Genomic DNA, 11,743 nt, shown 5'->3' with positions numbered 1-11,743 from the left:
TTTGGTAATGCAATTAATAAAAACAACACGGTTTGGGTTCGTTCTTCAGATGACTGTGACGTTAACGTGTAAGCTCAATAATGAACTCCAGCTCAACCAACCATATTGTAATATCTAAGTAATCATCTTGAAATATGACATTAATAATTGTAATATACAAATCTTATTGTGCGGTTGATTTCACATACACTACTTCGACATTAGCTTGTCTACATACTTGAGCATAGTCAATTTAAATTAACCTTAGCGATGCATACAGTTCCTACCTACATAATAAAATATCTCTAAGTTACAAGGATGTAACCTTATTGTATCAACCTCAAACAGAAGCCGTTTATTCAACAGTATTATCCCACTTAACGTCTATTTCATTTCAACCTTTATATATACAGTCTATTATTTTAACTTGGAGGCTACGATTAGCAACGTTAGCACCGATGTAGCTACCACTCGCTACACGCTAACCCAAGCCTTAACATTCATTACGTAGCTGATTAAAATCATTAACACATAAATAAAGCACTCGAATTTCACTTACCGCAAAACCGCATTCATGCACCATCTGTTTTAATCTCAGAGCGAGTCACAATAGTCCGATATATAAGCATAAAGAACAAACAACCACGGCCGGCTTCAAGTTGTGTTTCCTGGATGAACTGACCAGGCAGAGTCCCTGTAGCTAGCTTCACGGAGCAGGTAGCAGAGAGACAAGAAGCTAGCAGCAGCAGTCACTTGACAGAGCCGTCACTCAATGTGACCACGCCCTAATTTATGCAAAAACGTTAAGACCTAATATAAATAAAAGGGTCCTGTTAGAAAACAATTCACTCACAGATCCATAATCATGAAGGTGGAATCTTTTTTTTTTTTGGAGAAAAAGTCAAACTTTTATTTTGAAGGCCCGATTTTCTAACGCTGTGCATGCAGTAGGCGTTGAACTGGAAGTACCAGAGACCATAAACGGCTTTGAAAACTTCTGTCACGTAGTGATCATCTTCTCAATAAAACATCTTTGCTGATGTTTTTCGAGTCTTCTGGCCAATCAGAATCAAGATTGTTGCTGGAGAATAACTTTGCGGTAGAACTTCATACAAATGAACACGTAATGAAATATGAACCCCGGTTTGATGATTGACAGGTCACAGAACAATGGGAGCTATCTACCCTAACCCACAATTTAAAGTAAGTCACACAGACTATCTCCTCTTTGCTCTTCTCTCCGTGAGGAGCAGCAAGTTCAGCTTCAGAACAAAGTGAAAAACAAACAATGGCATAAAACATTATTAATATGTCGGGTAGTGATAGATTTATTTATTTTCTTCTCAGAGTGTACCAGAATGCGTAGTTTATGTTAGTATTTCTAAAAATCTCCTGGGGGACAATCCCCCCAGACCCCCCTGCTGGGGTTGGGTTTTCATCATGTGTGCCTTTTTATACAGTTCAGCTTTGATTCCATCAACTCATTAAACTTTTTTAAAAGCATACTTTAGTTATGTGAAGGGATATAAGGGATATATGCACTGTACTTCACTTTAATTAATATTGTATGCTGAAAAGCGTATATTACAGCACGATTTTTTGTTGAATAGATTTGAGTGCTTCAAAATGTTGGGTCGCGATTTATTGACCAAGTAAAAAGTGGGTCCCGAGGCCTGACCAGTTGAGAACCACTGATCTAGGACATAGTAACCGTCCACGTTGTCCAGTGGTAAAAGTGTCCTCAGCTAACTCCAGATAACCTCAATATGCTTGGACTGGTGGACTTTGTGTTAGGGGCAAGCAGCGTGAATAAAATATGCGTAGTGAGAAGCCAAAAGCCAAAGTGTTGGTATCAATTTTCCTTGGTAATGCGGTTGAGGTGATTTAAGTTAGCTTTAAATCAAATTGTGGCCTTTTAAAAAATGCTTCAAACTGACCGAGGGGAATAATTGGAATAAGTAGTTTGTAATAAATGTACGAAACTGCCTCTTAAAAGGCGTTGTAAATATAAAGCAAGGGATCTGTATGTTGGTATTCCTTCCCATTCCTCGAGAACAGTTTATCTGACCTTCTTCACACTTTACAGATGTAATGCTTCGGATTGTAAAGTGCCGAAGAGGGTCAAATAGGACATGTCCAATATTATAGAAAACAAAGAAATGAACAGGACTCTGGGCCGGAGCAGGTCAGGAGTACAGGGCTCTGAATACTGAGTTTATCATGTCACCATGTCTGCAGCAGGCTATTACCCACCCAGTTCAGTCACAATTGCTGCTGGGTATACAAAAATTACAACCCAACTTCACACGTTTGCTGTTCTGACCTATTAGACTATGATCTTTGTTTTTTGACAAAGACATATGCCATCAACATTGATACGGGAATGTGTTTCAAATAGGTGCAGCAGACCTTGAGACAATTGACTTAAACTCAGGGCATTTCTAAAGGCGAAATGTTCAAGCTAATTAAATCCTTGATTTACCTTATAACCGGTTATCTCAAAGCCAGTGTCTATCTCATTTTGGAACCTGATACATACATTGAGAAATGAAAAAGCCACAACTTATCATAAGGACTCAAAAAGAAGGCAGTGTTGAGGGTTAAGTTGTTTCTACGAGTTGTTCAAGCAGCAATTATATAGACTAACGCCGGTTTTGCATGGGCACTATACATATGTTGAATACCAAAAGAAGTAGAAGATATATACATATTAAGTTTAACCCACTTGTACAAAAGTCTTAGAATACTATCATGGTAAAATGAGAATAATCGTTTCTATAAAATGTCATATTTTCAAGTCTAAGACATTGTGAGTAGGACACTGTCTATAGAAAAAATTGAAGAAACGAAAATGTTGTTACTATGGTTTGCCTTGTGTGAAACTGAGGCTACTTTGTCCTCTGAAAGCTGACGGTGTTGGTGTCTGTTGACCTTTGGCCAAACTGACTCATATGACTCATAGCATGACACAGACTAAAACCACAAGCTACGGTGAAGTTGGTTGGCAACATGGCAAGCTAATAGTGACAATAAATCAACCACTGTAAATCTAATCAAAGCTGGACATCAGAGACATAAGGAGAGGGATTTTGCCATTCCTGGCAAAGCGTTATCTCTGGCGATGCAGAGCTGGCATAAAAGTGATTACAGACATATTTTTGAGGACAGTAGGGCTTTTGAGGACAAGGCCCATTTAAGGTTACACTTGAGGATGTAGTCACACTCTAACACAGAGGAATCACACATATTTAGGCCAAATCATGATAAAAAGGCACATAACTAAATCAATGCTGTTTGGTAGATGATAACTGACATATGAAACTGTTTAAAATACATGATGTACTTGTTGTGTCCGTGCATTGGTGCAACAATATGGGGTTGTGCATGATTGTTGCGTGGTGTCTGGCACTGGGTGTCAGTGAGGATAGCAGGGTGAGGCAAGGTGACAGCAAGACACTGGCCCCTGGACTTTGAGATCATTCCCAGTCCGGCTTGCTTTATAAGCTGCAAAACCTCACCAGCTCAACACAAGCAGTGCCAAGTGGATTTGCAGATACAACAGCAAACTCAGGTGAGAGGATGAAGGATTGGAGTAGCTTCTGAATTTTTTCTTTTTACACTAAATCTTAGTGAACATGCTTTACTAACTATCTTTGTATCTCGTTATTAAGATATAAGAGCCATGAAGGTCATTGTTGTGCTCGTCCTTGCCGTTTTCACTGGTGAGTACTGTGGAAACATATCCCTATTTGTTTTGGAGCGTGACATCAACTGGTACGCTCAAGTCAAAATACTTCAAGGACAAATATAGAATTGCAATCAGATTTTTGGACCACTCAAATCACTTTTAAATAACACCCAGAAATTCCTTGGATGTGAAATTAACCGATTCACACATTCATGAATACATGTGTACTAATATGGAACCTTGTATGGGTGACCATATAAGGATCCAGACTGCACATCATCTAACATAATGCTCATTCCCACGCACTTACACATGCCTCTGGGATTTGGAAGATCAGTATGAGTGCCACTTTACCTCCTTCTGAATATTTTTTGGGTTAAAAAACCTGAAAACACTCCAACTGAACCTTCCAACTGTTCTTCAAAACTGTTTTTTCTGTCTGTTCAACAGGCTGCAATGCCAACCTCTTCTATGCTGATGCACCCAAGCCACAGCTGGAGTTGATGACTGAAGCCTTCTGGGACTACGTCGCCAAGGCAACAGCGACAGCTGATGACACCCTCCAGGTGATCAAGAAATCATCGTTTGGCCAGGGTGTCAAGTAAGTCTAGACAAGACCATTGATACCATTGTCAACATTCTAATGAAGCAAAAACAAAAAAAGTATACTGCAAACTGATATGCAATTTCTCCTCACTGAATTCGAATTAAAGGTAACATCCCATTGTTCTCGCTCCATTCTAGTGCCCGTCTGGAAGAAACTATGTTTGTGGCTGCCCATTATTCCGTCGCCGTGCAGGAGCAGCTTCCCCCTGCAGCTAAGGACATGATCAGAAAAGTCACCACAGAGACCGAAGAGCTGATGGGGCGTGTGGAAAGGGAGCTGGCCGCTGCCCAGGACGTCCTGAAGCCCTACACCGACGACATGAAGGTCCAGATCCAGCAGAGAGTGGAGCAGCTCAAACAGGATCTGGCCCCCTACGCTGAGTCCCTTGACACCGAGGCCGTGAGAGCCGCCCTGGAGCAGAAGAGCGAGGAGCTGAGGCAGAGTGTGAAGGACCTGCAGGCTCAGCTCGGACCCTACACCGATGACCTGAAGCTGAAGGTGGACCAGCACCTGCAGGACTTCCAGGAGCGCGTGGCCCCCGTGACCGAGAAGGCCCAGGTGGAGCTGATGCAGAGAGCCAATCAGGTTCAAGAAATGGCCGCCCCATACGTTGAGGATCTGAGAGTAAGGCTAAACCCCTACGCCGAAGACCTCCAGGCCCGCCTCACCTCCCTCTACGAGGCATACGCCAAATCAACATAAGTCAACCTCCCCCTCACCTTAAAGGGAAAGTAACTGCATCAACAGAAACACAATAATCTGACCCCGGGACACAAAATGAACAAAACGACAACACAAGCTAACCAGTTATAGATGTTTTAAGAAAATAATGATTTGGGGGTTACGAACTGTGTTAGTAAATGAATGAAAAGTGAACATAGATTGGTAGATTCTGAAAATCTGAAAAACAGATGTTTTTTCTGCAATGTGAAATCAGACTGGGGAAAGTGAACATGACAAATTAAAAAGACATAAACACATTATGAGCTGCACTGAAGCTCATGAGTTAACTGTGCATCACCTATAATTACTCCTGAAAGCAAGACAGGTGAAAACATTTGGTTACTAAAGTGTACTGAATAAATGTTGTGTAATATGCATTCTTAAGTAAGAAACTAATGATTGTATTTATAAATAAAATAATCTACAGTTATATATTTGTCACACATTATTCTGAATACTTTATGAATGTATGAGAAGGAAGTTATTTTTAAAAGAAGAACATACTAAAGGAGACTGGCATGTTTTTCATAAATTAGTCACTCTGCATCTCCTGTCCACAAGTGAAACCAACACGTACTCAACACGTTGAATCAAGATTGTGTAAATAAACAAGTTGTACAAATATTAAGTTGTGTTTACTACAGAGGGCTACAAAGGGTTTTGTCTGAGACTTAATTAGCAAGGTTTAGAGGTTCTGGTATTGTTTTTTAAAGTCTTGACGGAGCCAGGATAGTTCTTATCCCTGATTTCAGACTGTACTGTAGCATCATTTTAAAACCCAGGCATGATGAGTGGTATTCATCTTTTTATTTATATATATGCAAGACTGCTAACCAACGTACTTCTAGACATGTGCAGCTAATCCTTAGATTAGATGTAATTTAGGCATTATCAACTTTCAGCACAGCTTAAACTCCTTCATAAGGCTTTTGACATTTAACCTTAAAATATACGATGACCTTTTACCCAGAACTTGGTAAAGGGGGATGTGACACTTGGCTGTTTTTGTTGATGGACATGCATAAGCTATAAAACCTGACTCCTTCATTATATTGAGACAGGCCTATAAACTCAGACATCTGGCTCTGTTGGCAATACATCATCCATCAGCTGATAGCACTCTGACTCAGAACTAGATGATGGTGGTTACGTTGCAGGAAAAACACTCAATGGTGTACTCCACTACCCAGTTCAACAAATCTTGACCCACAGACAAACGGCAGTAACCTCGCTGACTCGTCTGAACATATGTTTGCCTGTTAGGAGGGATGAGATCATACAAACTTAAAATAAATCTTCCAGGGAACAACAACAATGGGGCAGGCGTCACTTTCGTTCAAAGCATCTGAAGATGCCCTCTGTCACAGTGGCTCCTTATAGACATAAGACATGACCTCCTCCTCTGTCGTGTCAGATAGTTTACTGTATTACCTCATGCTTCTAGTTGAATCTCTGTTTCACTTCCCCGTCCGTCCTCTGCCTCTTTACCCTGGAGGTTCAGGAAAGAGAGGCTCAGTATTTTGGGTTTTTGCAGCCTGTGACCTTAGTTGGTACGTGTAGTTTGATCATTGTGGTCCATCACGTCTGCAATACATAAACACAAAATATATCATTTATGTCTGTTATGGAACTGCATTTTAGTTGCTTATTTCAGTGGTTCCCAAACTTTTTGTGCACCACACCAAAGGACAAGTAAAAATCTCAAGGCACACCTATTGTGCAAAATAGCCCTTATAACACGTGTTATCACTGATATCATGTAAAATATCTGTAAATGTGCATAATTATTTACTAATGCCAAATAAAATGTGACAAAGACAACTATATTACTCATGAAATATTTATTAACGAAATATTTCAGAAATTAATTTGAAACGTTATCAAATTAGGCTTCATCAAAGCAGCAACACATTCATTTAAACCAGACAGGTCACAACATTAAAAATGAGACAAAGGAAATTCAGCACAGAGAACTGTCAATGCAAGGAAGCTGCATTGTCCATGGTCCTGAACTACAAATTATAAATGTAACATTTCAGCAGAGATGGGGTCGTTACTAAAAAAAGTAATATATTACATATTACATATTACTTTAAAAAAGTAAAAAAAGTAATATATTACACTACTTCGTTACTCTCTACATAAAGTAACTCGTTACTTTACTCGTTACTTTACTCGCAGGGCCGGCCCGCCCCTCCCTGCAAGCAGATCACGCAGACTGCTAAAGTTTCAAATGTTCTCTTTAGTTCAGTTTCCATTGTCGCATAAGACTGATCCAGATCCTGAATGTTTTCCTATCTGACCGTGGCTGTTCTCTGTCTCCTGCTATCTGTATATTTTGTGCAGTCTATCTCTGCTCACTCTGTTGCGTCGGCGTGTTCTCCTGCGTGTTGGCCATGTGTTGCACTGGAACCAGACACCGCAAAGACTTCAGCCGAGCACGTACGAACTGCGCATGCGTGAGTGGCAATAACTCTCCTTACCAGCAGGTGGCGGTAGTGTGTATTCGTCATTCAAAACAGGCAACAACCGGAAGACAGAGAAGAAGAACAGACTGTGATATAAACAAACAACAATAGCTCCACCTTAGCATGTGTTCTTTGCAGGTGCTTGTTGAGGTTTGACGTGGTGTTTACAGCAGTGGATAACAGCTTCTGGCCTGGACACAGTTTGCACCTCACCGTCACATTCCTGTCTATTCTTCTGATGAACTCAAAATAATGGGCATACCTCCACCCCTCGAGAGTTATCGCTGACTCAGCCATGTGTATGCAGCACTGCACGTGGAGATGTGGACGCGCAAGTCGCGCAGATTACGTACATATAAACCTACAAAGTACTGATATAGTAAATTAATTATTTTTTTTTTTTGTATAGTTGTATATTGCAATAATAAGGTATGGTTGTCACAAAATCCCACGGCACACCCGGACTTGCCTCACGACACACCAGTGTGCCGCGGCACACCGTTTGGGAACCACTGGCTTATTTGGTTAATTGTCACACAAGATTAGACATGTTCCTAAAACAAAACAAAAAAGTGACACCTCAGCCTGTACTTGAAATTGCATCAACTTGTTTAATCTAATGGATTACCATTTTATCAGAGAAAATTTAAATGTTAACCACAAGAAGAAAGCTGATCTACTCATGTATGTACAGTCTCCCAATCACTCAAAACAGAGTTGACCCTTTTGGGTTATCACACACTAATGTTATCATGTTCTCACACTAATTATCTGACCAGGACAACACTTCAAACTGTGTTCCTGTGTAAAGTGGATTTTCTGAGGAAAAAATGACTCTTTGATTGACAACAACCAGGCCACGTCCTAAAGAGCAAAGGGCAGTGATGAAGCTTGTATTTCATCATAACTAATGCAAGCTTAAACAAACACTGATATGTCATTACCGGTAACAATAAATATTTGTTTTGTAAAAGCACAGTGTTTATTTGAATTAAAACTACCTAAAATACAAGAAAAGTACTACATGTATTAATTACCATTTCTGTAAATGTGACAGTGTAAGCCGAGCGTTTGATGTATCAAAACCAGTGATTTACAGACAGAGGATTTCAAGACACAAATAAGACAATGACAGAAACCTAATACTGACGTTCTCAGGACAATACCGAAGCAATGCAGAGCAACAAGATGCAGAAAACAAAAGTACAGTAACATTAAATAAAGAGTCAATACCACGCCACAACATTAAAACAAATAAATACAATCAACAATATCTACTGATTTCTACATGTAGCAAGCAATGTTTAGCAACACAACACAACCAGGCACCATGGATTAGAGCCAGTTTTAGATCAAATAGTAAGCTTTTACTGGGAATAGGGAAGTTCCATTTTCTTGACGATCATGTCATCATGTCTGCAGCAGGCTATTACCCACCCAGTTCAGTCACAATAGCTGCTGGATATACACACATTACAACCCAACTTCACAAGTTTGCTGTTATAACCTATAACACTATGAACAAAATGCTGCATCTCCCCTGAAGTTTGAGTTTTTTGACAAAGAGATATGCCATCAACATTAATACAGACTGTTAATACATTTGCTTGACGATAGACTTAAACTAAGTAAAATCCTTGATTTACCTTATAACCGGATATCTCTTTTTGGAACCTGATACATACATTTAGAAATGCAAAAAGCCACAACTTATTATAAGGACTCAAAGAGAAGGCAGTGTCGGGTTAAGTTGTTTCTACGAGTTGTTCAAGCAGCAATTCTATTGACTAAGGCCGGTTTTGCATGGGCGCTATGCGTATTATGAATACTAAAAGAAGCAGAATATATATACATATCAAGTTTAGCGCACTTGTATAACTGTCTTAGAATACTGTCATGGCAAAATTGTAACAATCGTTTCACAATCGTTTCATTAAAACTCTGATTTGTAAAACATCACAGACAGAAAGGTATATCCGTCATTTAATGTTAAGCTATTGCAATTGTGATTCCATAGAGTGTCTCCCATCACCCAAATCCCCTGACTATTCTCTCAACTCAGTATTTACATTCTTATATTCAAAGAAAATCGGTAATATCTTTAAAAACTATAAGTCCTTTTCTATCAGCTGTGCACCGTTATGGTGTAAATATAACCTATCTACCAATTGGATCAAATATAAAAGTCAGCCGAATTACTATTGATACTGCAAGGAGACGTATTTTGTGAAAAGAAATGCAAGATGTTGTTTAATTGTTGATATATTTATGATCCACGTCACATATTGAGTTCTCCAGTTTGTCTCCAGTTTGTCCAGAAATCTTCTCATCAGGGCTCTATAAATAAAGAACTACGGCAGATGTGTAATATTTAATGCAGCCGAACCGTGTATTACAATGCAGTTATGTGATGACTTCCAAAGAGAAAAGCAAGAACACTCTGAATAAAGTATTATTTATTTTTTATGTTTTTGGATATCATATCGTATTAACATCATATCCCAACATGCATTGCTGCTAAAAACATCCAATCACCGAGCTTCACGCTGAGGATCTTGGGTAATCTGTTATGGGTGGTTTGTGGTGTGTATCGCTCGAAATGTCCCTTATAGGCCTACGTCTGTTTCCGGTGACTTTATTTACGGCTAACAAGCGTGCTAAAAAGCCCAAGATTATAAAATTAAACGAATAAATAAAAACAAGGATAATTGTTTGTTATTGTTGAGTAAATAACTGCGTGTTATTTTGAAAAGAATAACAAATTAGAAGGAAAAAAAGATTTAAAAAAATACAGATTTCAGTATTTTGAGGCTCTGAGCCCCATTTCTTTTCCTCACAGACTGCACAAAAAGTGATTTTAGGACTTAAAATAAAAAAAAAAATGAAAAAGATAAAACACTGGCATGTAATTAATGTTAGAATAAATAGAATTGTTTTGAATAATATATGAGAGTAAAATCTACGTCACTTTACAGCCACGCCCACTTTTGGGGAAACCAACGCTGTCATTTGAACGGCGATCAAGCCTGCAGCCACAGAGATCTTCTTTTACTGTCCTTTCTTCTTTGAGGAAGTACCGAAACACGTAACTCTGGATTTGTTTTAATGTTTGAGGTGCAATAAACGACACAGCAGCTTTTTGGCATGTTAAAACTATTATTTTCTGCCTCGCTCATGAGAGTAACAGCTGGCGAGATTACAGCCTCGCCTACTGATTTCAAATGTGTGCTCTAAAATGATATTTATAAATGACTATTATCATTATCATAAGCAAGACAATAAATGGCAAAGATATGTAGAAAATAAACGTATTTGAGATACGTTCACAAGAAACGTAATGTGGGAGAAAATACGTTTCTAGCTAAATGTAATAGAGAATGCAGTTTAGTTCTGTGGGAACGTAATCTTTAGGAGACAGAGTTGCCATAATACATTCTGACGAAAAATACAAATTATTATGAATACAAATAAAATAAAAGAAGCCTCCCGTGAGTTACTACAAGCTATAAAGTAGATTTTAAAAACGTTTTATAGAATAAAAGCTCACTGCAGGACGTTGTAGAAATGCGTGTGTGCACCACGACAAAGGAGCCTCATTCACTTTACATTGGGGTTGTTTGCGTGGTGAGGACACGTAAATAATAATTTAATAATTCCTTACATTTATTATAGCGCTTTTTCAATGACTCAAAGCGCTTTACATATACACACATTACACATATATTATATATCATACATGCAATGAAGAAACTGTGGACAATACCCACAGGAGCAAGTTCAGGTGAAGTGTCTTGCCCAAGGACACACCCAAGGACACACCGCAGATGCAGCAGTGGCGGGTTTCACCTCTTGCACAGCGCACTGCGCCACACCGTCCATCTTCACGCCTCGAGGTCAACGAGGAGCTTTTTACAAGTATACATTTGTATTATACATGTACTGTGGACAATACCCACAGGAGCAAATCCAGGTGAAGTGTCTTGCCCAAGGACACAACGGCCTGACGCAGTGGCAGCAGGAGCGGGTTTCGAACTGGAGTTCCCCAGCACTACCCCTTGATCTGATGATCGGATGCACAGACCACTGCGCCACCCGTCCTCAATGTAGCAAAGTTTGTGACTCCACTACGCAATGCGGTGTTAAGGAGTATTGGTTGAGTCACGCATTCTGGTGAGATCAGGTTGGTCCAGAGCCTTGAGGTACACCTTGGTTGACTGAGGCCGAAGGGGAACTGCAGTCACTGATGGTGACAAAGTGTTTCCGGTTTGAGAGGTAGGA

General features: G+C 39.5%; 1 protein-coding gene across 1 annotated transcript; it reads left to right on the top strand.

Moving 5' to 3' along the window:
• The first annotated feature begins 3,441 nt into the window (after positions 1–3,441).
• Positions 3,442–5,362, top strand: LOC117461223 (apolipoprotein A-I-like). Its single transcript, XM_034103012.2, has 4 exons — positions 3,442–3,550; positions 3,651–3,701; positions 4,118–4,268; positions 4,412–5,362. The coding sequence occupies exons 2-4, from the start codon at positions 3,662–3,664 to the stop codon at positions 4,974–4,976; spliced, it is 756 nt and encodes a 251-aa protein (XP_033958903.2). The 5' UTR covers positions 3,442–3,550; positions 3,651–3,661; the 3' UTR covers positions 4,977–5,362.
• Positions 5,363–11,743: the final 6,381 nt, after the last annotated feature.

The sequence above is a fragment of the Pseudochaenichthys georgianus genome, chromosome 16, assembly GCF_902827115.2.
Source record: "Pseudochaenichthys georgianus chromosome 16, fPseGeo1.2, whole genome shotgun sequence".
In the NCBI taxonomy this organism is placed as follows: Eukaryota; Metazoa; Chordata; class Actinopteri; order Perciformes; family Channichthyidae; genus Pseudochaenichthys; species Pseudochaenichthys georgianus.
The sequence above is the reverse complement of the archived record's forward strand: the minus strand, read 5'-3'. Positions and strand labels throughout refer to the sequence as shown.

Coding starts and splice junctions, on each gene's coding strand:
- LOC117461223 (XM_034103012.2), top strand. CDS start 3,662: ATGAAGGTCATTGTTGTGCTCGTCCTTGCCGTTTTCACTG. Junction 3,702..4,117: donor CGTCCTTGCCGTTTTCACTG/GTGAGTACTGTG, acceptor TCTGTTCAACAG/GCTGCAATGCCAACCTCTTC. Junction 4,269..4,411: donor TCGTTTGGCCAGGGTGTCAA/GTAAGTCTAGAC, acceptor GCTCCATTCTAG/TGCCCGTCTGGAAGAAACTA.